At 42.0% G+C, this 27,190-nt stretch overlaps 2 protein-coding genes across 7 annotated transcripts; both read right to left on the reverse strand.

The window, feature by feature from the left end:
• Positions 1-422: 422 nt before the first annotated feature.
• On the reverse strand, positions 423-11,067 carry galnt3 (UDP-N-acetyl-alpha-D-galactosamine:polypeptide N-acetylgalactosaminyltransferase 3 (GalNAc-T3)). Of its 2 annotated transcripts, none has more exons than XM_037108673.1 (12): positions 10,999-11,067; positions 10,545-10,886; positions 9,425-9,942; positions 8,545-8,717; positions 7,325-7,474; positions 6,892-7,126; positions 6,691-6,808; positions 6,330-6,530; positions 3,544-3,675; positions 3,208-3,309; positions 2,574-2,726; positions 423-1,962 (listed from the first exon to the last, which is right to left on the reverse strand). In XM_037108673.1, exons 3-12 carry the CDS (start codon positions 9,919-9,921, stop codon positions 1,849-1,851), a joined length of 1,875 nt encoding a protein of 624 aa, XP_036964568.1. In that variant the 5' UTR covers positions 9,922-9,942; positions 10,545-10,886; positions 10,999-11,067; the 3' UTR covers positions 423-1,848. The 2 variants fall into 2 exon arrangements, with proteins under 2 accessions (XP_036964568.1, XP_036964569.1); XM_037108674.1 differs by lacking the exon at positions 10,999-11,067 and having other exon boundaries at positions 10,545-10,669; positions 10,832-10,888.
• A 2,286-nt stretch (positions 11,068-13,353) lies between these two features.
• Positions 13,354-26,792, reverse strand: ttc21b (tetratricopeptide repeat domain 21B). Of its 5 annotated transcripts, none has more exons than XR_005076755.1 (30): positions 26,602-26,792; positions 26,001-26,130; positions 25,804-25,914; positions 25,541-25,707; positions 25,286-25,408; positions 24,757-24,914; positions 23,620-23,704; positions 23,419-23,517; positions 23,112-23,304; positions 22,919-23,016; positions 22,553-22,753; positions 22,223-22,352; positions 21,939-22,096; positions 20,807-21,031; positions 20,436-20,674; positions 19,955-20,027; positions 18,715-18,825; positions 18,491-18,629; positions 18,037-18,143; positions 17,729-17,917; positions 17,400-17,510; positions 17,226-17,307; positions 16,977-17,127; positions 16,734-16,895; positions 16,449-16,644; positions 14,468-14,692; positions 14,187-14,307; positions 14,028-14,095; positions 13,816-13,945; positions 13,354-13,777 (listed from the first exon to the last, which is right to left on the reverse strand). XR_005076755.1 is itself a non-coding variant. In XM_037108662.1 (30 exons), exons 1-29 carry the CDS (start codon positions 26,623-26,625, stop codon positions 13,868-13,870), a joined length of 3,954 nt encoding a protein of 1,317 aa, XP_036964557.1. In that variant the 5' UTR covers positions 26,626-26,792; the 3' UTR covers positions 13,354-13,809; positions 13,852-13,867. The 5 variants fall into 5 exon arrangements, 4 of the variants coding, with proteins under 4 accessions (XP_036964557.1, XP_036964556.1, XP_036964555.1 ...); XM_037108662.1 differs by having other exon boundaries at positions 13,354-13,809; positions 13,852-13,945; XM_037108661.1 differs by having other exon boundaries at positions 13,354-13,817; positions 13,852-13,945.
• Between the last annotated feature and the right edge of the window lie 398 nt (positions 26,793-27,190).

Genomic DNA, 27,190 nt, shown 5'->3' on the forward strand with positions numbered 1-27,190 from the left:
TTCCACAGCCACCTCAACACTAGTGCCTGCACCAGAAATTCACTTGTGGACTCCTGTTAAGATGTAGAGGCAGAGTTTCAGGCAAAGGTTTAACAAATAAGAGTTCCTTCGGTGCATTGATTTTACATTAAAACTCCCGTTTGATGGAACACAAAAGCATGACAACTGAAATAAAACAGGTTAACACTGCTGCAATTACATGATTTGTCTTAAATCAGTCAGGAATTAATGTTGCCAACAAAATATTTACAGCAGGGAAAGAAAAAAAACAGCATTTTAATCAATAAAACAAGTGTCACTTCTGTCTTTAGCACTTGAGATGAGAAGTCTGAACCATGTAATTCATATTTAGCTCACCAGCACATCCAAAATTCATGTCTCGGCACTCAGTTGCCAGTTTATTAGGTACACTTAACAAAAAGTAGTCTTAATTAGCAGTCCTGCAGTAAATCCTGTGCTCATGAAGGTTTATGTGTTCATTTTTTTTTAATTCCATTGTAGTGAAAGGTGTTTGTATTAATTAGTTATCGTCATTAGCAAGTATTGCGATATTTGCCACATATTCGATATTTCTCACATTATCGACTATTAAACAGCTGTTACAGCACCTTCAGGCTTTTATTTTGAAAAAAAAATGCAGGCAGAGCTTTGATGGCAGCAGAGGCAATGCATGACCATATCTGAGTAAGTGACATACGCACAATGTTCTAATGTACAGACATGGATGACTTTCTAAGATGAATGCCAGCTCCCCAATATGGCAATATTTGGGGGGTTTAAAGCAGGAGAAACTGACGAGCCAAGGGATTTGAATGAGGTTATATGTCTGTGGTGTTACCACAGAGTCCATGACACAGCGCAGCTCACTCTGCGAGACGAGCAACAATACTATCGTCTATCACGATAAGTGGGCGAAACAATATCGTGATATTAATTTTTTTTGCCTATTTGATCTATTAATAAAAACACAACTGAAGCCCACGAAATAACCATGGAGTTGAATGGACATCTCCCTAAACAGGCACAAAGGTACTAAAGGTACTACAATCTTCATGAAGGCTGAATTTATTGCAGGTTATTTCCATTGGATTACATTATTTTAAGAGGAGTGGTCTGTAGCTAACATAGCTTAAAAAAAGGTTTTTGAATTTGACCTAAAAAAAAAGTGAAATAATTCTTTCTTCTGATCACAAGACTGTAGAAGCCATTATTCTGCATCAACTGCAACCACAATGCCACCACACCATCACCCATCCCTCCACCACTCCACCCACCCTGTATAAAATAAAATCTAAGGCACCAGACGGTTTTGCATTAAAAAGGGACAATGCACATCATTCTTGTGTGTTTCAGGTCGTCACTTTCACTCACTTTGGTGCATAATAGCCTTATTTATAATATTTCTGTGCGAACTTATCGCATACATGATCGGCTGTATTTTTTATTCTTGCTGGAAAAAAAAAAAAAGTTCATTGTTGGCTTTATATATCCAATACTGCATGTGTTGGTTGTGAAGAGTCGGCGTAGTGAAAACATCTCAAACACAAAGGAGGCACTCGCCAGAACGCGGTGCATCTTCATCGTTTCCAAGAAGCTCAGTTCACAGTCTGATTGGCGAGCATCGTTTCAATGCTTCCCTCCAGCAGAGGCACACTGTGGTTTCTCCTCATAGTCCAAACTTCCCAGCAGCAGCAGTTCAGTTCAGTTCTTCTATGTATAAAAATAAATTAAAACTCAATGTCAATAGTCTAAAGAAAACTGCCTTTTAACTGCATACAGTATAGTAAACTCATTTCCTAGTATGCCCACTCATACGGAGTGGCTAGCTTGTGAAGTGGTAGCTCGGACTCAGATGAAGGACCAGAGCTGGTATCTGTCTGCGGGGTTGCAGGGGGCCAGGAAGGGATGCTCATGACGGGCGCTCAGACACATGTTCCATCCGGGGATGTAGAGTAGCTGGTTCTATAAGAACAGAAGAGAAAAGCATTATTTGCCATAAAGGATAAATTCACCCAAATATGACATTTTTCTGGTTTCTATACTCCTCTTTGACAGTCAGTGGAATATATTTGACTTGTGGACAAAATGAGACATTTGTGGGGCTTTTTGAAACACTGATTTACATCATTTCAACATTTTCTCAAAATTTGTAGACGACTAATTGATTAAGGGACACGTTCACCCAAAAATTTACATTCAGTCAATCTACCACTACACAGGAGGAAAGTTGGAGGAAGTTTCGTAGTCCACAAAACATTTCTGGAGCTTCACGGCAAAGCAGTGCTGCAGCATTCTCCTAAACAGCTGAAGTAGATTGAGACTTAACATAAAAATCAAATCCATTTGGGAACCTGGAGCTTCTGGAGACCTGGATTATACCTGTTGAGTTGTACGGAGCCCTTTTATGTTCTTCTGTACACTGCTTTTTTACATTTTAAAATCTCCACTGGCACAAGGGTGACAAGGCAGTGACTGAATTTTCATTTTTGGGTGAAATTATTCTTCAATAAAAGACAACACGGGTATCTGAAATCACACATGAAAGCCCAGAGAATCCAAAAGACCAAACTCACATCCTTCAGCTCCCATTTTTGCTCTGTTCCTACGAATGTGTTCCTGCCTTTATACTGGCAGTCCTCCAGCTTCACAGCCCCCTCTGCCCCGTGCAAACATAGCTCCTTCTGAATGTTGTGTCTAATCTCGTGATGTGTGGAGAGCTCGAAATACTACAGCAGAGGAGACAGGAAAGAAATGCCATCAGACACCGTTTTTTAAATAGGTGCAATATGTAAGAATGGTATTTTAAAACATTAACATGTAACTTGAATTATAATTAGAACTTGAGGAAATAACAATTTTGACGTCATGGTTTTGACGTCTAATTATTGTGTTGCAAAGATATCTACTGAAGTTAGCATGCTAACCAGCTAGCCTGGTCATGAAAACCTCCTCCTTCCACCTTTCTGAAGCTCCTGTGGCACGATGTGTAAACAATGCAAACAACACTCCCTCGATGCTCCAAGGTTGCTAGCTGCACGGCTAACCAAGCTATCGAAATCTACAGTTAGCAGCAGTTAGTGGTTACTCTGGTGCCCCCCATTTGTTTTAAATATCAGTTTTACAGCTGGTCAAGTCATACATATTGCACCTTTAAAATGAATCATACTTCAGTAAATCCAGGATCAAAAGGTGCATTTTCCAACTGACCTGGTTTCCTCCTAGTCCGTGACATGGATACATGATCAGCTGTTTCCCTCCCTCATTGTTCTCTCCAGCATCCAGACAAGAGTCTTTGCCGACATTTTTCACCTACAGAAAAAGAGGGGGGAAGTCGAAAAAGCAGTGAAAGGAAACAAAATGAAAAACCAACATCCAGTGCAAGCTGTTCAAACAACTTTCGTCTCTGGAGTGCTTTCAGCGGTGTCAGATTGGAACTGCTCAGTGCCCTCTGGAGATCCTAAGTGGAAACCCACAGTGGCTAGACAGAGCTCTGAGGTTTTGGAAAGAGAAAAAGAGCGGGCGGTGGGGCGTGTGTGATCTTACCGAGCCAAAGCGGAGTGGGTTGAGATCAGGCATGAAGACTTCTGGATAAACGTTCTTCAAATACCACGAGAAGCTCTTGCACTGCAGTTGTTCACGGAGGTCCACGCGTCTGGAGATGTCTCCAAAGTCCCTCTGGTAAAACAGTGGCATGCAGAAGAGCAAAGCAGCTCTGTTAGACGGGTATGCTCTTGACTTTTGAATTCAGATATGCTCTTTTTATGCTGACAAAACACTGTCAGATATGAAATCGGGTCTCGTCAGAAAGGATGTGAAGGCCCAAACAGTGTTTCACCAAATCCTTCTATAACAGTTTGCCTCACTCAGATGTCAAGAAAACAAATGACAAGGGACTTAAAAACAATACTTTGAGCAATAAATGCTTTGTGTGTAACTATTAAGTTATAGGAGCATATAAGCAAAGTAGCCACTAACTGCTGCCAACTGTAGCTGCTACTTGTAACACTATTAGCCATTCATGTAGTGGTCTTAACGGGGAGCTTGGAGCACCAGGGGAGTGTTGGGAGTTTACAATACTAGCACAGGACCTTTGGACTGGGTGGGGGCAAGCTGGTTAGCATGCTATCTTCAATATATATCCCTGAAACAAAATACAAAGATGTCATAACTTTAAAACTGTTGTTTTTTTCCCACAGTCTGCTGATAATTGTAGTTAATTTCGGAATGATTACAACTAAAAGTCTTACACATTGCACCTTTAACTGACATACTGGACAAAATATAAAATCTGATCTCATGGTGGCACTAGAGTAAATGATTAGAATGTATCCTGAGGGTTGAGCAAATATCTACCAAAATTCATGGCAATATATGTATTTTACAAAAGACTTAAAATGTCAACTTCATGAGGATGCTGGAGGAAAATTCTGGGTACCATCAAACTTATTAGGAATCAAGGTGGCTTCATAAAGCAAATAAAAACTAAAAAATGAACACAATAGTTGCTGAGATATTTCAGTCTGGACCAAATTGTTGGACCCACTGATCAGTCAACAACAGCATCAATGGAGCCGCACGCTGAACTGTCCTGCAATTACAGAAATTACTCCATCGCAAAGCCTCAACAAGAACACTCCTCTTTTTTTCTGTTTTAAGGTTGAATGTCATCATTACTTTACCTTCCTGAAGTCAGTGACTGCATTCTAGTGCTCTAACGATTCCTCTGTTAAACAAATTAAAACGCGACAAGTATTCCATCACTGTTCCTTTTAAACTGAAGCGTAGCGCCACATTTAAGAAGATCTGCAGGCACCTCACGCTCTTGAATAATGAGAGCACTTACTACAATGACGAGGATGCTGCTCACACTAGTGCACACTGATAGCTACTACAGTGGATTCCTTGAAGCTGTTGACGACAGCGTGTCTGTTTGAAGCCAACGGGAAAGGGCTGGCCCACTCTGTGAGGTAGAGCCCTGAAGGGACTGTTTATGGCACCTACGGGACCACATGTTGGGGAAATGCTGATAGCCTGTCATTTACCAGGGCAGACTTCCTCCGGGCCCCTTTTCCCTCAGTCGGTTAACAGCTTTCAGCCCCTAGCAGCTCGTCTATTTCTCTCCATGTCGAAAGGATGGGTGCCCTGAGAATTATAATAGTGCAATGCTGTGTTCCTCCAAGTAAGTGTAATTCTATGCTTCCCCCTTCAGAGCCCGTTAAGTAAGCCATGATCAGAGTTAATGCTGGTTGTGTGCGAGCTGGATTTGCTCAAACTTGTCTGAAGGCGAAGATAATGAGTGGTCTTAAAAAACACTTACGTGTGACCATGAGAAGCGGGAGTGAAAGAGGAGGGTGGAGAGCGATTTGCTGCATTTGAAAGTAACACAGACACATGAATAGAACTGAAATTAATAATTAATTAGTTGTTCCATTTTTTTTTCATTAATCAACTATTTCGATAGTGGATTTATCAGTTTTTGTTTTTTTTTTTCTGGTGTCTTTACCCTTCTATGTAAGGACCACATCTAACCAAAAAGCAAGGAATATGTCTGTTAGTTATTTGTATATCTCAAAAACTCTTCATCCCATTTACTTCACACTTGGCAAGTGTGTTACTTAGTAGCCAGAGAAGTGCAGTGTTAAATTTGGTGCAATTTGGACATGCGTTTGGATACATGTTCAAAATTTAAATAAGGGCAACATATAGTTTTGGAGAATGAATTAAACCTGATAATTTTTATATTCACAATATTATTGAGGAAATAATACAAACTCATTTTTTTTTCTATAACTGAATAAACAAGCTGTTCTCAGAGGGAAATAAGGTCTCCAGAACACTGTTTGAAGCTGGGAAGGAGGCAGGGTCCGCCACACATAAGTAGAACAGTACGAAACTGTGTTGTCCTTTAAGGTCAGTTTGTTTACACAGTGTACTTGGCAATGAAAATTAAGAATGTGTTGAATTTGCTAGTGGGCAGCTTAGCACCAGAGTAAATGCTAACTCATGCCAAGTGCAGCTGCTGTTGGCTAGTTAGCTCAGTTAGCTTAGTTAGCTTGTAGCAAATGGTCCTGTTAGCTGACTTGAGTATGCCTGGACTCTGAGCTCTGAGCAATGGGGCAGTGTTGGTGTTAGCACTGCTAGCACAGGAGCCTTGGACTGTTGGGGACTAGCTAGTTAGCTCGCTATGTTTAGCAGAAATCTCTGCAACACAAAACAGAGCATTTTTTTTGAACAGGCACCATAAAGGCACACAATGATGGAAGGATGAACTGACAATGAAAATAATCATTAGTTGGATAAGGTACTTTAGGGTCAGAAGCTGTACGTACATCTTTGGCCAGCTGTGCAGCTTGCTGGTTACGACGGTAAAAGATCTCTTTGTAGTCGTCCATCCAGACCTCCGCCAGGCGCACCTGGTTACGAGCGATCACTTGTGTACCCTTGGGAAAGGTGTGGGGGCTCTTGGTGCGGAAAACATGACCGACAATGGAGCAAGGGATGATCTCCAGCTGTCCGCCGCACTGCCACACCTGCAGGTTAATGGGAGACAGCAGGAACAGATGCATAATGACATGCCAGCAGACAGGCCCCATACAGCCGTTTGGATAGAGGAATGATTAACAGGTGAAAGGGCTCTGACACACAGATAAGCTGCTGCACATCCTGAATGGCAGCATACTGACAGCTTACCCTGAATGACATCTCAATGTTCTCACCGCCCCAGATTTCCATTTTTTCATCATAGCTTCCGATATGGTAGAAGTATTCTTTAGAGATGGAGAACAGCCCGCCAGCAAATGTGGGAGTCCTACAGAGAAATGTGATTTGTGATTTCCAATCACAAGATACAAGACTTTTTATAAAACCTGATAATCTACAATCATGTATTACTTGATGGGGTATGTTTCGTCCTTCCTCCTTCGTTTCTCATGATCTGGCAGACTCTCCCAGCCGAAGGCGAGGCTCCAGTCAAAGTTGCCCCGGTTGTGGTTCTGGCCATACGGGGACGGTTTCATGAACTCAAATGTATTGAGATCAATGGTGGTGATATCAGGACTCACTACTGCAGTGTAGTTCTCAGCTATCCTGGCCAGCAGCGGCTCCAGCCACCCATCAAAGCATTCACCTGTCGACACACGCAGATCCAACATTGCATCACAACACGTCTCTTAACAATAAGCACTTAGAGGCTTATTTTGGAACGGTAAGCCATGCCAAGGGAAAAGCAACCACTGGGTTGTAGTTGTGGGTGTGTGAGAAAGGGTGTGGCGAGCATGCAAGTGGTATTTATAATATGTGAGTAACGTCAGCGGTGTTGACTTACAGTGGGCGTCCAGGAAGGTGAGGGTGTCACCGGTGGCAACAGCGGCACCCAGAAGGCGAGCGGTGATGAGTCCTTTCCTTTCTCGCTGGCGGACGACACGGACGATGTTCAGCTGCTTCAGATACTCATCCAGCTCGTCCTTCAGCACATCTGAGAAGACACAAGAGATGAGCTCATCGATAGTTCTCACAATTAAAGAAACTTTATGTAACGGTACTTTAAAAACATTTTGATGGTACAGCGTCTTGTAAAAGAATACATAGTGTCTCTGTCTCAGCTGCTCCGCCACCTTTTTTCAACACATAACACTGTTGTGATGCAATGAGTTTAGTTTGTGGTTAAGACTTGCATAACGTATGACATATTGTTACAGACCTGAGATTTGTTTTTGCAACAGCAGTGTTGCACTCAGACTTTGTGTGTGTCTGTGTGTGTGTGGGGAGGGGGGGGGATCTCACAAAGTGCCAGTTTCTACATAATGTAGCTTTAGTCAATAAGTCATTTGGTCTAGAAAATGTCAAAATATTTGAAAAACACTCATCACAACTTCTGAGAGGATAAAGTGATGTCTTCAAATGACTTATTTTGTCCAAACCAACAATCCAAAACCAAACGACACTGTTTTCGATCATACATGACAAAAAAAGCTGCAAATCTCCATGTGTAGGAAGCTTCAACCAGAAAAATTATGAAACTATCGCTCAAAAAATGACTAAAACAATCAATCAATCATAAAATTATAGTCACGGCTACTATAATCTTAAGCAGTTATTGCTAAAGTTAAAAAAAGATTATATTTGCTGTGCTCAGTTTGTAAAGTAAGACTCGAGCAGATCAAAAAGACAAAGCTGTCTTGCTTTCATCTTCGGGAGAGCTGTTTTACAGCAGACCTCCATCTGTGGCTGGCTCCCAACAAATACCTGAGTTCAGACTGACAGACTGAATTCCCTGAAACCTCTCTCTCCTCTCCGGCATCATGTTTCCCTCCCACATCAGACCTATTTAAAAATGTTTTAGTGCGCTTCATTTCTGGTACTAATTCCTCCTAGGAAAGTATTCACTAGCAGCCTCGCTTCCTGCTGTAACCGCCTCGTGGCCCGCAGAAGGAGCGGGAGCTGCTCCTCTCTGCACGTTTCGCAGCTGCCCACCCAACATGCGGCGTGAAATCGAACCCAAAAGAGAGCAGGGCGGTCCTGAAGGGCCCCTTATTGAATTCTCACCATCCACGCTGGCGTCGTCCACCAGGATGATCTCCTTGAGGAGAATGGCAGGGGAGGTGTGGAGGACACTGTACACTGTCCTCAGCAGAGTGCTCCAAGCCTCATTGTGGAACACAATTATCACGCTGGTGGTCGGCAAGGGGGGGCATCGCTTGAAGGTTTGCTCAATGCATCTGCAGCGAAGAAGGAGAAAGAGCACAAAGATGTGACTGTCCTATACAGTTCCTGAGTGGCACAATGGTCTAGTTATTACATCTGCAGACTCTCCCCTGTGGGGTGTCCGTTTCAGCTGTGACACCACATGTGTGGCAGCCTTTGAAATACCTGCCATATCACAGCGGGAGAGACTGTGTAATTCAGCCCAATAAGATAGCCAGTACATGCACGGGGCTTTATGTCTGTGTCACGCACTGAATATGTACTGACACGTACTTGGACCTACATGCACTTGGATGTACTGTAATTAGCCAAACACAACTCTCTCTGAACTGGCCACAGTGACTGGGCAGGCAAGCTGAAACAAAGTCCCAGTCAGAACAATCATCTCTGGGGTTTCTGCCTGGGATCAGTTGCAAAAAGCAAACATGATGAATGTGTTTGGGTTAGAGAGTCAGTTTTGTAATACTCCGGCTATATTACAGTGATCTATGTGGGTGGATTTTTAAGTTATATTCTGGGCCAGAACATCGAGTCATGGAGCAGATCTAGGGGAAAGCAGAGTACTTCTTGTACGGCACCAAAGCTGCCTGCACACCCACTAGATGGTGCAATAACATGCTGTCTGTAAATCAGAACTGAACATTATTTAGTTGAGTTTGTTCACTGGCACCGTGCTATCCTTGAGCTTTCTTGTACATTTTTGTGAAAAAGCTTGACATACTCTGGAGGTCTGGTGTCAGCGCCCAGGTCTCTGCTCAGGGAGATGCGGTCACTGGCATACAGGTTGAAGCAGTGTTTTTCTTCACCCCTCTCCTTCTCCTTCTGCTCTGCCGGGCTCAGCGAGTCTGTGTGGAAAGGCTTCCCGGCTGCTCCGGGAGCGAGAGGGTTCTGAGGCGGCCTCTCCAGAGCCGGCCTGAGCTCGGCGGCTGTGTAGTGACCCGGCGGACAGGACGCGCTGTCTGCACTGTCCTGCTGACGCACAGGAGCTCTGATCTGCATCTTTGGCATGGCATCCCTGAAGTTATTGACAGCTCCCATCACCATGCCCAGCATGGTGTCCCGCTTCACCGCCACCTCCTTCAGCCAGGGGTCCTCCAGTTGGCTTTGGCTCCCCACCTCCCATTGTATGAAGAACACGAATGTGACGAAGACGAGGGCCACTACGGCCAGTTTAACTGGGTGCAGTCGCCTTCGGAGAACTCTGCGGAGGGATGTCATCCTTTTCGACTGGAGATGAGGCTGTAATAAATACAGATTTGTTCAACAAGCATCACTGTAACCATCAAACTTAAAGGGGCACTATGTAGTTTTGGTGAAGAGATTCAAACTCAGAATTACAATAACAATGAGGTAATTATACAAACTCAGACATATGTATTCTTTCCATAAATGAATCAGAGGAAAATAAGGTCCCCAGAACACAGTTTGAGGCTAGAAAGGTGGCAGGGTCCGCCAAATATAAACAAAGTAAAACAGTATGAAACTGTGTTGTCCTATAAGATCCGCTTGTTTATCCAGTCATAAAAACAACGAGAGTTTGTTTATTTAGGCATAACAATTAGGACCTTTCGCTCCTGGTTAAAATTCCTTCCCTACAACTACACAGCGCACCCCGAGACAGAAGTAAGATTCACTACATGGCACGTCACGACATTCACATCGTTGATAGCACCTCTTTTTAAAAAACAAATTTGACATTTTTCACCTCTGAACTAAGAAAACAATCACCCGCGAAGCTTTGTCTGCTGCGCGACAAAATCACATCCTCGAATTCGGCGCATGAAATAACCGAAGCAGCCACCGCTCTGGATTCCTTCAGAAAGACAGAAAAGAACACGTACCGTGAGCCGCTGAGCTACAGGTTCAGGTGAGAGGAGACGAATCCTGGAGAGGCTCGGTGAATGACATCCTGCAGTCGCTGGAGATCCTGCGTTTGTCGGCTTGAACTCCAGAGAAACTTTTGAAGCTGGGGAGACAAAAAAAAAAAAAAAAAAGATTCGCTCTGTCTTCTTCCTCCTGTCCGCTGAACTTCCGTCTCGTTGGATCCAGGTGCGCTCCCCTCAGGTAGAGGGAGGGGACGCAGCGGCGCGCTTGCGCAGAGAGGACTTGCGCGTGTCAAAATCCATACCTGTGATACACGGATGAGGAGCGAGGCATGAACAACAGCTCTGGCGACGAGTCTCCTTAAAAAAAACAAAAAAACAAAAAGGATCAAACACGAGTCGCGACAACACTCTTGATGAATGGCTGAAAGTGGTGTGCGGTCACTCTGAGTTGCAGGCTGAGCTCCCTCACATTCAATAACGGAGTCGTTAATAGGATTTGTTCAACCGGTCATTCAGCGGGACAGTTGCTAAGTTACAGATAACGGAGGAACGCGGTTTACCACCGCACACTCGCAGCCCATCGCATCCGACCAAACACCACATCCTGCACATTATGAACACAAACACACACACACACACACACACACACACACACACACACACACACACACACACACACACACACACAAAAAAAACCCCCGCACATGGTCGGACAACTTTTAAAAGCGTCCTTTACGCGTGGAAGCGAACAGATCAATGATCGATCAGTCTGACCTATCCTGGTTAAGATAAAAAAATAAAAAAAAAGTTGTAAGAACGCACACTCACCAGCGCTCCTCTGTAGCTGAGTCTGATCCTCTAATGTCCCAGGTCTCCTCCAGGACGGATGGTCTTCATACAGAGTTGGATGGAGGAGTGAGGACGCGGATTCCAGCCGCAGGGAGCCGGCTCTGGTGCCCAGTTTGAAGCCTCGCTGCCTTTCACTTGCACAGCGACTCCATCTGTAGCCACTGTGTTCCCCAGCACTTCCTATCCACGGCAGGCATCCAGTTTATTATGTCCATTAAAATGTTCAGTGTCCCTCTTTTTTCCCCCTTTCTTTCCCCCTCCGGTCAGGGTTGTAAATATTTGACTATGTGGCAATTGTGAGCGGAGACACTGATGATGTAGAATGTCTTATTACGAAGATGTCAGAAAGAAATAAGAGCAAAAATCATGTATCCAAACTATTTTATTTTATTAAAATATACACTTTACAGTATCACAAATAACAGCATTTAATTGTCTTATAATAATCAGGACAAGAAACAAACTTTTAAGTATATATTTTCACATAAGTGAACTGCAGAAAAGACAACATGTCATCAATCAAATTAAATATAGGTGGTGAAAACACAAAAGAGAGAATATTTCAACTTCTGATGAGTAAATCTTAAAGGTGCAATATGTAAGAATTGCAGTGAAAATAAAATCAACTAAAATGATCGACAGTGTGAGGAAATAACAGTTTTAACATTAAGGCCTTGTCCACATTTACCAAAACAATCTTTTTTTTCCTCCTCCGTCTTCCTTGGCATCGTTTCAAGAATATTTGCAATCCACTAAAAAAAGACTCAAAACGCTGTATTGTTCATGTTACACGCCTATAGGTGGCGCTTGAAATTCACCAAAACCGGAGAAGAAGAGATGGAGCATGTGCATACAGCTTGCGCGCTTGTATACAAACAGACAATAGCCGGAAAAAACGAACACAACAAGAAGAAGACGAAAATGGCTAGTGCAAGGAAACCAGAAGTGTTTCTGTGGACTGATAATGAGGTCGAACTGCTGCTGCGACTCACACTCGACTTACAAGGCAAGTAAGTTGCAAGAAACTAGAACACAAGCAGTAGTCTGCCATTGTTGTTGTTGTTGTTGTTATGAGATGTCGTGGGGTTCAGAGGTCGAAGGCTAGATGTAGATGGGTGGGGCGATGGCGTCAACGATATGGAAAGTATGTGGATTTGCTGTCCACACAAAAACGTGAGGGCTGCATTTTCGGATTTTCGGACGATCAGCCAAAACGATGCAAAACGTGCATTTACACTAAAGAGCGTTTCTGTATGGACAGGGCCTAAGACTACAGCGTTTTTATTTCCATATATTGTGTTGCAGATATCTACAGAAGTTAGCATGCTAACCAGCTTGCCCTGGCCCAATCTGGCCAAAAGCTCCCGCATGGGCACTGCAAACGCCGACAGTTTCCTTTTCCCAGAAAGGAACGCTAGCTGCACTTCTATCTGAGCTGACCAGCTAACATCAGCTACAGTTTAGCAGCAGTTAGCGGTACATTGGACATTTAAAAAGGTGTAATATGTAAGAATCAGCCACTTGTCAAACTAGTACTCAAAACTAACGAGATGCAGCACATCAGCAGAGTTACTGCTAACTGCTGCTAACTGAAGCTGCTGTCAGCTAGTTAGCCCGGTTAGCTCATCTGCTGGTCCAAACTGGGAGGACAGGAGCACAGAAGCTTTGGACTGGGCAGGAGCTCACTGGCTTTAGCATGCTAACTTCAGTCGATATCCCCACAACACAACACATAGTCATAATTTCAAAACTATCATTTTTTCACAGTCTGTTACTAATGCTGATTTTTGAATGTTTTCAACAAAAATTCCTACATGTTGCACCTTTACAAAAAGTTTTTTAATTTAGACAGTACTGTTCTACAACAATTGCATGTTTTAATGCTTCCAGCTGAGCCTGACTGATACTGTATTGATGATGTCCAGTATGTGCAGGTATGAAAACATTTTTATACATTGATGCTTGAGGGAAATCATAATTACTAAATTCTCAGTGAAGTTTATTGTTTCAGCGCATTTAAGTCACTTTGGACAATTGTTTAACTGTAAAAGATTCCTGCATCCATTACACTTCTTTGTGACAAGTGTTTGATGACCACATTAGAGGGATTATTACAAAAAAAAAAAATGTGTGGCCAATATATTGATAATGCCATCAGCCTTTAAAATTGATTATCGGTCCAGCTCTAGCCTGAACCCCTCTGCACTGTGTTTTCCCTCAGGACTGCCAGCACCCAACTATTCATATACTAAAAACAAAATTGCAAAAGAATGTGTTTCAGGGGTTTTCCCCAAAGAAATAACACACAGTATAACTGGACAGTAAAAGCCAAACAATAAAACTGGATTCAATCAAAGTAACAGAACCACTGGCTTCATCTCGCTCTCTCTCTCTCTCTCTCACACACACACACACACACACACACACACACACACACACACACACACACACACACACACACACACACACACACGTGCACAGTTCCAACACTAAGATCTCAGGGCAGCGCGAGCTTTGTCAAGGATGTCCTTTCTCATTCTTGGATAATTGGGATGAGCAGCCAGAACCTGTTGACAGAAGCAAAGATGATTCACATGATGATAAAACACAGATGTCGTCTCCTAAACTGTAAATATCCAAGTGTCTCACCTTATGACACACGTCTATGGCGTCAACATGCCTCTTTGCTTTTAAGTAGTTGAAAGCAAGCTTGTACCCTGAAATATAAGCAGACATTGCACGTGAGAAAAATAATTCTTTCAGTCCCCTCACAAACAGAACTGGACATGTGATTTTTGGATAACACACCAATAGTTGGGTTAGTCCGATTTCCATATTTCCAAGCCATTTCATACTTGAGTGCTGCATCACGGAATGCCTGTTCTTTTTCCATTATGTAGCCTGTGTATTCATAAGCTTTGCAGCACGACTGTGGAAAAAAAAGGGCACAAAGAAATGTAAGTAAAAAGGCGGCCACAACATTATAAAGGAACATAGACTTCCAAAATAAGTGCAGCAGAGTTTTGTGTGAACTGGACTGCTTTGTAAACCACACAATACTCAAGCAGCGACAATTTTTTTAGGCTGACCTTGTTATGATTGAGGCATCTATTTAAGAGGTCCCCGGCCATGTCATACTTCCCCGAATGGATGTAGATGTCTGCCAAGAGCAGCCAGCTCTTCTCAAACTCATCGGCGTCAACAATGCTCCAGTTCATCTTAGCTATGCGTTTGAGCTGGTTCCTGGCTCGGGGGGTTTGTTTCAGCATCATATAAGCCGTCGCCATGGCCAACAGTGCCGGCACGTGGTCTTTCTGAATCCGACCGGAGAATCCTGGTTAGACACGATGAACCAGACAACACCTCCCCAACAATCCCACTTCCACCTTTTACACCAAAACCACACTGACTTCACGTCAGTACATTGAGTTAAATAGCAGAATGTAATGGTAAATCTGACAAATAAAATTTAGCATATGAGCAGTAATATATACAGAACATATTCTATCAAAATTCAACCTGATACAGTTTAACATGCAGTTTATGGCTGAATGGGATGACTGACATTTAAAGTCCAGTGTGTAAGGTTTAGGGTTTAGTGACATCTAGAGGTGAGCGTGCAGACTGCAACAAACTGAACACCCCTCGCTCACCCTCCCCTTCCAGGTGCACAGGGAGGAAAACCCAGGTTGTCTACAGGTATCAGACAATTAAATGTAATGTGTTTTAAGACCTTTTCAAGATAAATTATCATCAGATGTAGGAGGGAAAATTTGGGCAAACTGTCTTTTTTTTTTAAATTCAAGAACTAAAGGTAAGTGTAAATGTAAGTAATATACAGATGTTCAGAGGCAGGTTTTATGTAGGAATATACTTAGAGTGAGTTAAGTTAATCTACATTTTGCCAACAGGCAAGCAGAGCTTATAAAAGGCAGTATTATGCTCAGCGATAGCGAGATGGAACATCAGCAAAGACTTCCATGTAGAAGAGCTTGACTCAGTTTCACAAAATGGGTTGGATGAAAGAGATGGGTGATGGTGGCAATTAAGACCTCACAAATTCAGATGAAAGATTATTTTATGTCTTTTAAGGCCTAATATTTATAAAACAGAATTTCAAATGATTTCATTTAGAGGGCAAAATTTAAGAAACAGCCACAGCTGTGTTGTACAAAGTCAAAATCTGTGAATAAGAGCAAAACCAAACAGAAGGTTAAAATATAAAAGTATATTTTAAGACAAGATTTAAATGAGCCAACAGTGGAGGCGGACCTGACAGACAAGAGCAAGTGCTTGCTAATGGGGTTAAATGTTGGGTCTCTGTAAATTCTTTAAATAGTATGGTCCTAGACCTGCTCCAGTTGATTAGTGTCATGAGATAACTTAAGTTATAAATTGGCAATATATAAGTAAAGCTGACTTGACTTGTTCCACAGTCAAGGGGCCATGACTGCAAAAGTTAGAACACGGGACAGCCAAAACGCAGGTGTCAGACAACGTAGTGTTAGAGAATTGGAGGTCTGTGATTTAGAATGGAACTAGTGCATTTAGGGCTTTATAAAAGAACAGCATAAGCTTCAAATCAATCCTAAAGTGTGCTGGAAGTCAGTGAGGGGTGGCTAGAATGGAAGTAAAGTCGTCCTTCTTCCTGGAACCACTCAGGAGCCTGGCAGCTGCATTTTGATTTTCTGTAGACATTAACATAGTTTAAGACTTTTTATGGTCCTGCAGACACCCTGGAACCTTCGTTGGCTGCCTTAAAAAACCCTCTCCCGGACTGGTGTTTGTTTTGTCCATTGTGCACTACTGTACTGAAACATGGCAGAACAACAAGGTGGCCTCGTTGAAAGAGGACCGGCTCCTTCAGTAGATATATAGAACTCATTCTAAAGGTGATGAAAACACAACAAAATGTTTTGAAAAAAATAAGAATATTATATTGCACACAGTGGACCTGTAAGAGAGAGTCTTATATAATGCACCAGCTCCTGGTGGAGGTATATTTACACAGAAGTGATACTGTGTATAACTAATGACGTGACTCATGCACACCATCTGGAGTTTACTTACCTCATTGTTTGCAATCTCTGTGAAAACACCGAGTGCTTTCTCAATATTGCTCTTCTGCTTAGAGGCCAAAAGGCAGTAGTTCTCCAGGATGCGGAGCAGTGTGTGTCCGCCTGGCGTCTGAGGCTTCAGCTCCTTCAGCAGCTTCTCGGCTGTTCTCACAGTGAGCTGCTCTGACTCCTGCTTCTCTGTGGAGTTCCTGATGAGAGACAAGGGTGACTAGTGTTGGAAGGAAATCTGTCGGTTTTGCAATATAAAGAAAATATTGCAATATGCACTGCCACTCACCCAATTTCACCATCTAAACTCTCAAATACTTCTCCTCCCATGGTGTTGTTGTCAGGGTTCAGGTAGATTTCAATCATGTTATAAATGGCATTTTGGCCCCAGTCATTGTCTTTCCGCGCCTTGTTGAAGTGTTGCAGAGCATCGTTAGGCTCTCCTGTGTACCTGAGCAGCAAGCGCAACTTCAGTCATTTATCCTTAAACAGATGTTGCCTCACTCCAGAGGAAATGCTCATCCAAACTTACCAAAGATAAAGTCCTTTGCAGTAGTTGAACCCGGGGTCAAATTTGGTCCTGGAAGAATATTTTTCTGCCATATCAATAAATCTTGGAACTTCTTCCAACTTCCCGGCCCTCCTCAACAGGTCAATAAGACGCGATAGTGTCAGGTAGTTGTCTAAAAGCAACAGGTGCAAGTTGTTATGTTTTTTGATTAGAGTCAACTTGATTCACATTCACCGCGAAGGAAAAAAAAGTGAAGCGTGGCTGCTGCACCTGGTTTGCGCTCCAGGAGTTGTTGAAAGTGAAAAACCGCCTGTTCGTAGTCCTGCTTCCTGAACATAATGTCAGCTATCATCTAAGAACAAACACATGTAAGAATTAATGTCTATAAATCAGTTCCAAAAACACATTATGAACAAAAGTGGAGAAAAAGCAGAAGGAACAAACCAGAGTTGCATCTTCATTGAACTGGTCACTCTTCAAAATGACACTGCATTGCTCCTGGCACGCATCGACCTCATTGAGGTTAAGGTACAGCCGAGCCAACTCCAGCATCACCTAGGAACACAGAGTGTATTCAGCTAAATTCATGTGACAAAACTCTCGGTGGAATAATGTGGGGGAGATAAATCAGAGTGTTCGCTTAAATCAAACTATCAACAACTGAGATCTCAAAAATCTCAAGAAACACAAGCAGCAGACTCTAAAAGATGCCAGTGCTTGTAAACCACAGCTGCAGTGAGCACACAGGACGTTTTTCATTCAGCTGCACTGACCTTGCAATCAGTCTCACAATACACAAGAGCTTCTTTGTAGAATTTGACTGCTCTCTCATAGCCCCTCTGACTTGTGTAGTGTTTAGCGATCTCGGCGCAGATCTCGGCAGCGAGCTGCTTCTGCACAGGGACGGCGTCAGGCTGCTCCAACTGCACCCGCTTCAGCACCTTGGCCTGCACGTCTCGAGCCTAAACGCAGCGAAAGCACAAACTTATTTTGAATACAACAAGAATAACATGCTTCATCCTTATCACTGCTGCAGGAACACATTTGAGAATATTGTATTTCCCTAAGTGGAACCACTTACCCTCTGTAGGGAAAGTAAAGCTTCCTCATTTTTATCAACCTTATTTTGGATTTTTGCCAACAGGACCAGATAACGGCAATCATCTGAGAGTGCCGGCAGTTCATTCCCTGGGCAATCAGTCGAAAAAGAAAAAGTGAAATTAGAAGCACAACAGAACAATTATCAACACTAAACAATCAGTAAATATTTGATCTGAGGGGGACAGTGTGTGGACTTAATAAAACCCAAATAAAAATAAAACCCTTGATGTTGTTATTAATATTATTATTATTATTGCTGTTGTTATTATTATTATTGTTATCATTATTATTTCTTTATTAGTTTTTATTAAGACAGTCATTTTTTTTTTTCCATTTCCTTGTTAATCTTTGACTTTGGCAGCTGTAGTCCTCACTGTGGGTGAAACACAGTGACGTCTGGTTCCGTCTGGTTCCGTCTGGTTCCATGAACCTACCTGGTTCATGTGCCAGAGCTTCATGCAGCACTCTTTCACAGCGCTCGTACTGCTTCATCTTCATCAGCAGCTCGGCCAGGTCATAGCGTAGGAAGTTCTGTTGCTCAGTCTTCAGGGCTACTTCATAGTAATTTATTGCCTGTGTAACAGCATCCTTGTGTCAACACAGCTTTTTGTTCTGTGAGTGAATTGTGTTTATCTATAAATGAGTGTACAAAACAAACCTTGACGTAGTTATGGGTCTTGACCAGAGCCTTTCCAATCTTGCTGGCTAAAGCACCATCTTTGGGGTTTTTCTTCAGAGCTTGCTCATAAACCTCGATGGCTTTCTCTGGCTGAGGATAAACATGACACACAGTAAGTGGCGTCACATTCCGGTATGGGTTTGAAGTTTTTGTAAATATTATTTTGGAAGTCGAATTCGTTTAATTATTTACCAATTTCTGTGAACATGTGGTAAACACCTGAAGTTGTTAAGTATGCTGTAAGCTTCAAAATTAAGAGCTGAATAAAGAGGGGAATTCTGACAGTTGAGATATGAAGATCTATTTCTGACTTGAATGACGCCACCTTACCGATCATCACAACCAGACTATGTGTTAACACGCCTGAAGGATTTTGATGGGAGACTCGGCTCCCCTCCCATCAAACCGTGTGTATAACCTCACTGTTCTGACAACAGTCACTTAGCAGCAGGCACACTGTGTTTCTTTCCATTGTCAATCATTATTGAAACTGGACAACTTTCTGATGAAACTTCTGGATATTTTCTGATGAAACTTCTGGATACCCTAACCCTAACCCTAACCTGGATTTATCAGTGAATGTTATGTTGCTTGTTTCATTTAACCTATTTTCCGAGTATAGGGTGCTCCACTTTTCCTCCTTTTAAGCCTTTATAAAATACTGTCTCACAGACTAACCTAACCTAACATATGTAAACCCCTGTGACCTAACATGTAGCGGACTGATTTGAAGCAGACATATTATGCTCTTTTTCAGCTTGATAATGTTATCTATTCCTTTCACATATCTGTTTTGGCATTAGCTGTTATATATTATCTCCCACTTTTAACACATTATTTTCCAGGGAAGTTAATGTATCCTCTCATGTTCGAGACGTGAAGTTACAAACTTTCTAATTTCCCAGATTTTCTGGGACACAGAATAGTGCCAATAGGCCAAGTTATTAAGATAAATTTGTATTAAATTTGCCAAGAAGGGAGGTATTTGCTTACTCACTGTCCAATGGTAAAAGTAAACAGCAAGGCTCTTTTATATGAATGCAGAAAACAGTACATTACACAGATGAAACATATTCATGTACCTCCTCTATTTATAATCTCTGAGTGAAGGATAACTTTTCATTACAGTTTTGAGTTAACCAATATTGACAAAAATCAATGGTTATGGGATTAAAAAAAACACCTCATAATGGATACATAAATCGCATCTCCCACTTACCTCTTGAATGTTAATGTAGGCATCACCTAGTAAGAGGTATGTGTGAGGGCTGGGCAGCTTCTCCACCATTTCTCTGGAGTACAAACAGAGATATCACATCACATATGGCGCACTTCATTATGCAGACCTGCTGGTCTGTGGTTCAGTCATGCTTTACTACGTCTCAGCTGAGGATACAAGTAGCAGCAGAGAGCAGCGGAAGACTGGAATGCAACTGTGCACATGTCGTCTTTCCCGTATAAATGGATTCAGTTAAGATTTGATTTGATTTACTTTATGTTTTGCGGCCTTCTAAATCCTACTACTGACTCAGCTGGATGAAATGTCGGTTAAATATCCTAGAGTCATGTATTTAATTAAGTTTCAGCCAAACATTTACAATGCATCAGGTTTCAGATGGATTTGATCATGGTAATACTTAGATCACTTAAGACTTCAGTATGCCCTTTTTTGTTCATTCTGATCCAACTTGAGTGCTCACCTGTAACAGCTGGCGTACAGACGTTTCTCTTTTCTGTGGTTCAGATATATGTCTCCCATTTTCTCCTTGGCTTGGATGTAGTAGGGCTGCTCGGGGGTAATGTTTCTGAGCATATTCAGCGCCAGCTCGGTGTCACCACGCAGCAGAGCCAGGTCCGCGTTGGCAATGGTGACGCGTAGCTCCTCAGGGGTTCCTGAGAACTCATTGATGGCATCCTGCATCACCTTTGCCGCTTCATGCTGAAATATTAACCCACTCATTAGTTTGTACTAATGTAATATAATGTACTAATGTAAAGAACAATATCTGTTGCTTTGAATTAAACAGGATGGTTTGTAAAAGCCTTCTTCCATCACAACTCACTACTTTACCTGTTCTCCATTGAGCCACAGGGCCTCAGCTAACTCCAAGAAGACAGAGACACAGTCGGCAGGACCCAGCTCGATTTTCTTGTTCTTAGACTTGGAGGAGGATCCAGCTCTGCGGACACCTGGAAGACTCATGGCCATCTGTAGTGTCTGAATAGCATCTGTCAGCTTGCCTTCTTTCTTCTTAGCCTGAGCCTTTATCAGGTGATACAGCGGGTGATCTCGGATCTGGAATGCACAAAAAGTTACAACCCAGTTAGTCCCTGCAGTCAATGAGCCAGAGCAAAACAATGTTGGGGTGCTGGCATTTAACAAAACACACTGATGACTTGTCAGTGCTGATAATATCTTAAAGTTTTCTTCAGTGGAGATGATGTACATTTACCAGATGTGACTTTCTTCTTTCTTTTAATTTCATCCTTTACTGTACTAATATGATGTATCTGCTATGCACATGTCAGCTTTGTTCCAGGAATGTCATAACTGATGGACCATTATTGACCAAGTTGGATTATTGGACCCTAACTTGAAAAAAGGTGACAAAAACTGCATATGGAGCAAGGTGTTGTGGTTGAGCGCGTTTGATATACAATAAACATTTTGAAACTTGAAATAATCACATTTTTGAAAGGATGACTTCTCCAGATTTAATGAGGTAATAATACAAACTGAATAAACATAATAAGCTGCTCTCAGAAGAAAATAAGGTCCCCAGAACACTGTTTGATGCTAGAAAATTGGCAGGTTCCGCCATATATAAACAAAGTAAAACAGTATGACACTGTGTTGTCCTTTAAAGTAAGTTTGTTTATTCAGTCATGAAAACAAAAAGTTTGTTTATTTAGTTTGTTTAGATATAAAAAAATCTTTCAATGAAGATCTTTCTTCTCTGATTAAGATTTCTTCAACAAAACTACACAGTGCACCATTAAATACATACAATACGGTAACATAAAATTGTGGGTATTAATATAACATAATATTACAAGCTAACTTGTTCCCAAATATTACTAATAAAGATGACAGCGCTGCAATGTGTTTGCACATTTTCTGTGGGTCAAATAAAAGCCTGAACACACACTGCCTCATAAACCTTTATAGCCAGTCATACTGTCCACGTTGATGGTGATCTTACCTCAAAGTTATGGCTCAGGCAGAGTTCAAGAGACTGGGAACACAATGTGAAGTTTCCCTGCAGCAGATGGATCTGTGCCATTAGCAGATGAGCGTCTGCGTGGGAAGGACACTGGTCCAGACAGTGTTGTAGACTGCTCTGTGCAGCGTCAATGTCACCTGAGGAAACAGAAGCAATGCAGCTGAAAGTAGCATTTGCAAAAAAAAAAAACAACAACAAAAAAATAAACGTGTGTGTGTATATGCGAGTGTATGTATATATATATTTAAATGTGGCTCTCTCACCAGACTGATATCTGACTTTGGCAAGCAAGAAGACACCTTGAGGTAGACCTGGCACAATCTTGACCACAGTATCTAATAATGTGGCACAGTGCTGGAGCTGAGGTGCAGGAGGCTGGCCCTGGGCTGGAGGCTAAAAGAAGAAAGGTTAAAGTTTTACGTACTCATTGCAAGGGGATGATGTACGCATATCCCTACAATACCATCCCCAAATAACTGACTAAACTAAATACAACTGTCTGGCGCTCTCTTGCACTGCCAATTTTTAAGGCCCAGAATTCACATCTCAAAGATGGATGGCCACACTGTCATCGCTGAGCCTCCTAGTCATACCTTAGCAGGACACAGCGCAAGATACTCCTTGACAATCTCCAACAGGAAGTCAGGGTTCAGCTTCTCAAAGTACTCCACTCCCAGAGGCAGACCGTGCAGGTTGGAGAAGTGTGTGTCTACAGAATCATTCAACAGATTGGTCACCTCTTCCTGCGGCCGGCGCTTTTTAACTGCCAGAATGGCACGCAGGTACAGCAGCTCCTAATGGAGTAGAAAAAAACGAATGAACTATCCTGTTTATCGTGTCATGTGCTTTTCCTTAATGGGTTTCAAACATTTTTTAAAGCACAATAATGATTTTAAACCATGATGAGCCTCTTTTTCTAGGATATTCTTGATAGAATGAAAGAGATTTCATGTTGTTACCCCTGATTTTCCAATAGATTGTTGAATCTCAGTGAGAAATTCCAACTGTTGTTCTGCGTCTTCAAGGTGGCCTTCTATCAGCTGACAACGAATAATACCTGCAGTCAAAATTAACATATCTTCAGAAATAAAAAGTCCATGTATAGACCCTGAATGTCTTGTATACAACAGATTAGTAATTTTAACACGATACCAGTCAAAGCAGTGACACTTGTCTCATCCAAAGTCATGGCTGTCTTGTACCACTTCATAGCCTCCTTGATCCTGCCCTGAAGCACCATCTGGTAGCCCAACTCTGTGGCTAAATCGGAGTCCCCCGCTGCCACAGAAAAGGCTCTGTCCACCATTCTGAAAGTCTGCTCAATCACTTTATCATTCCGTCCACACTATGACAAAATGAGAAATGCAGTAAATGCTGACATTCAGTGCAAGTCACACAACTCCTCATAAGGAAAGATGACCATAAAAAGTAAAGTAAAGAACAGTGAAAACTGTCTTACAACACGGGTGAAGGCGAGAGACATCCTGTAGAAAAGCTCTGGGTTGTTTGGCTCCAAGATCTCCAAGCTGCTGATGAGGTTTGAAAGCTGCTTTACTGACTGCAAGGGGGGAAATCAAAACAGTTTCTGTAAACTTATGAGCACTTTGCCACAGCTCCATCACAAATGCGAGTATTTAAACTTTAAAATATGAACTTTTACCTCCGTAATATCTCCATCTCTACATAGAGAATGTAGAGCTAGCATCCGTAGTGCCTCCAAGTTATTTTTATCCTTCTGTAAAAGTCTGAAATATGACACAAGGTGCTGTGAATAAAATCCATCTTCTACACTTAACAAACTTGGATTCCTTTGATTGATAGTAATAGAATATCTGATACTGCTACAGCACTGTGTAGGGCTCCCATACAAATAACATTACAACTAAAAGGAACTGTCAATGCCGCCAAAGGATGTAAAGTATACTGTATGAGATGCAACCTTCTGCCTTCGGCATCACTCTGAACTGTGTGCAACTTGAGTAATCACTCTTGCTCCTGCTCAGCAAAGTTGAAGCAGCAAATCGTTGGTATTGTTTGAGACTTCTGCACTTTGGCTCAAAGGCCTTTTTATGCTGTCTAACACTGGCTGAGGTCCAGCGGGGCAAACACAAACAATGGCTTAATCAGTATGCACTGGTTTGAGGCATCACGCTAGTGTGTCATTTGAACTTGAATGCTGAGCCATTGGTAAATGCAGACTGTGTTTTTTCTTACATCCCTTGTGGTCAGCTGATAATAGATGGTACCCATAGATTTGTGAAACTCTCACATTATTTTCTTACACATTGTTACTTGTTAGACGTTAAGATTTTTTTTCATATTGAAAATTAAAATAAGTACAATGTTTTGTACCAGCCTGTGTTGTATGATGACTGACTGATGTTTGGTCTGTCATAAACACAATACTATGAATGTTACCATCTGTTGGTGATTTCAGTAGTTTTTTGTGTTTTATGATCTCACCAGGGACATTTACATTAGACATTAGCAGACATGTAATAAACTCGATGCAAAGCTGTCTACAAAACATTCTTAACTATAAGGGCAAATGTTATACATGATAATTATTTTTGTTTACAAGATATTTCTTTCTTTATGTGAGAAAATCCTGTCCATTTTTGAGAAAAGGGGAAGTAAGAGCCGATCCAAAGTGTAGTGCCAGATGTAAACTGACAGACTATCAAGTTGTGATTAGATCACTCAGGATGGATGTTAATACCTGTCCTGAACTACCTGTGAGAGAGATGTGGCCTGTGCATGATTTGGAGGAAACCCTCTTTACATCTTAATGACTCACCTGTGTGCCGCATCCATGGTTTGCTCCCAATCTTGAAGGCTGAGCAACAGTTTCATTTTCTTGATGAGAGCAGGCAAGAACCCTGGGAAACTAACAATGACCTGGTTAACCATCTCCAGAGCTCCAGAGAAATTCTGACGATATTCATAGTATTGTGCCTAGGACAGACCAAACAACAGTTAGGCATCATACAACACAGGCTCATACAAAACATGATACTTACTTTAATGTTAAATAGGAATAAAAATCTTCATGTCTAACAAGAAACCAGAACAACTATGGATGCCTTATTTCCGAAGTTACAAAGGAATAATATGATATGATGAACTGAACAGCTGAGCTGAAAAACTATAACACATCAATCACAGTGATGGCAAGGGACATATTAAATAAAACACAAAAAATACAAACACAGTAAGTACTGTAAAAGGTGCAGGAAATATGACTAAAGCATGGTCACATTTTCAGCTGTGGTTGAGGAAGACTCTCTACTCTCATCTCTACTATGAATGTGGAGCTCCCATCTCACCTTTCCCATCAGGGCGAAAACATCTGGTCTCTCTTTCAGTCCCTCATCAAAGTATTTTCCAGCCTTTCTGGCATAGGCGTCTTTACCAGATGTCACATCTATCCAGGCTTTTAGGATTACCCCCTGATCAAGATATCAGTGCAAATTTTACAGAAGTGAAAGCCAGATAGCCCTGCTTATCATTATGCATGCACGCCACGATTTGCAAAAAAATGGGATAAGGTAATATTGATGCATTTCTCAAACATATCTCACCTCTCTGGAACCATTGGAGAGTTTGATCATTCTCTCTGTGTACTCCCTCGCTTTATCGTTGCGCCCTAATAGCCAGAGAAACATACCAGCATAGTACAGACTCTTGGGAGATGCACTTTTACGGTCCTCTTTGACCTTTGCGTCAAGTTCTTGAATGACTTCTCTGTCTGTGAATACAAAGACACTTAAATTATTAAAGAAAAGTGAAAAGTGTGACTGCTACTTTACACAAGCCTGAGCAAGCCTGGACTACGTTGGCTTACCCGGGTTTGTCTTTTTCTTCTCAGCATAGACTAGGGCCATTAATGTGCAGAGGGACACATCCCGACTATCTTTTATAGCGTCCAACTCAACTGAGGCTTCTTGAATTTTATCTGCAGTGGGGGGGAAATACAAGTGCATATGACAGATGGCAAAGGGACAGAAAAGCTATTACTTTATATGAGTTATTCAGGCTTACCTTGCATGAGGGTACCATATGCATGGAAAAAACTGTAGATAGGTGCATTGCTGAACTTCCTCTGAGCAGCTGCTGCAGTGTTTACAGCGTGGTTGAAATACTTTTCGTAGCAGTAGTGCCTGATTAAAGCCTGCGGGAAAATAGAGGAGGGAGGTTTAGAGGTGGTTATATTAGCTAGTGGCAAATAACGGTTTGTAAAATACACTCCCAAACACATGTTGAAACCAATGTACTATTCTTAATAGAACGAAAAAGCACACTAACCAAAGAGGTTATTTGTTTGAAGTGAAAGACAAACCCTGTGTTTAGCTCTATTAGCATTATGTTAGCTAACCTAGTTAGCGTTCAATTCGTTATTATCCACACTACCAACAGCTAGTACAACTGCTAAATGTTTTTAAAGGTCTGACGAAAGGCCCTCTCTAAAATAGAACCAACTACGTTACTTTATAATTTTGCCACACGTCCGACTGCCTAATGTGCGCATTTATTGTACTATTAACGTCAGGTAACGAACTTAGACTGTATCTCCAGGCTGCTGCTTTTGCTGTACCAGAAGCCGTTGGTACTGTAACGTTATCATCAAACTATGTTCGCTTACCAACGCTGTGTCTTCATCCTCCATCTTGGCTGAAAACTTTTTGTGCTTCAACGGCTGCTGACGTGAGAATAATCCACTGGTTTGCCCTATCTGCGCTGTATTTGAGCATAAGAACGGTGTTATTGCAGTTTTCGTGTTGTTTTCGCCATCTTGCACCAACGTAGCGTTGCCCGGTAACTAAGTAACAGCTATGCAGCACAGGGTTATTTTCTCCCTGCAGTTGTCCTCTCAGGCAGTACTTCCTCACTGACAGCTTGTGCATTTCGCCCCCTTAACGGTGACTGGCATTTCAAACACCCAACCGTAGTTTGAACTGTCTTTCAATCACGTGTCAAACATTAATTTTTATTTATTTTTAAAAGTTTGTCGGGCGATGGCCGGCAAGTGTAAGGCGTCAAAGCCTGATGAGTAGCCTGACAGACGAAACTCAGGGTGTAGAACGTGCTTGGGCGCCATCTTTAAATTTGAGTCTCGCTACTTTGGCCATTTTATCTCCAGGTGGCGCAGTCATCCTTTTAGAAACTGTTAAACTACTACTACTACTACTACAACTAATAATTATGATGATTACAATACTACTAATAATAAT

Source organism: Acanthopagrus latus, chromosome 9 (assembly GCF_904848185.1).
Source record: "Acanthopagrus latus isolate v.2019 chromosome 9, fAcaLat1.1, whole genome shotgun sequence".
In the NCBI taxonomy this organism is placed as follows: domain Eukaryota; kingdom Metazoa; phylum Chordata; class Actinopteri; order Spariformes; family Sparidae; genus Acanthopagrus; species Acanthopagrus latus.

What these genes read in the sequence shown, in the direction of transcription:
- galnt3 (XM_037108673.1), bottom strand. Translation starts at nt 9,921, where the DNA reads ATGACATCCCTCCGCAGAGTTCTCCGAAGGCGACTGCACCCAGTTAAA. An exon ending in ACATTGAGATGTCATTCAGG is followed by an intron (nt 6,531 to 6,690) that starts GTAAGCTGTCAG and finishes ATTAACCTGCAG; the next exon opens with GTGTGGCAGTGCGGCGGACA. An exon ending in CTGCACAGCTGGCCAAAGAT is followed by an intron (nt 3,676 to 6,329) that starts GTACGTACAGCT and finishes CTGTTTTACCAG; the next exon opens with AGGGACTTTGGAGACATCTC.
- ttc21b (XM_037108662.1), bottom strand. Translation starts at nt 26,625, where the DNA reads ATGGAGGATGAAGACACAGCGTTG. An exon ending in ACCATGGATGCGGCACACAG is followed by an intron (nt 23,705 to 24,756) that starts GTGAGTCATTAA and finishes GTCATATTTCAG; the next exon opens with ACTTTTACAGAAGGATAAAA. An exon ending in CAAAGTCAGATATCAGTCTG is followed by an intron (nt 22,097 to 22,222) that starts GTGAGAGAGCCA and finishes CTGTTTCCTCAG; the next exon opens with GTGACATTGACGCTGCACAG.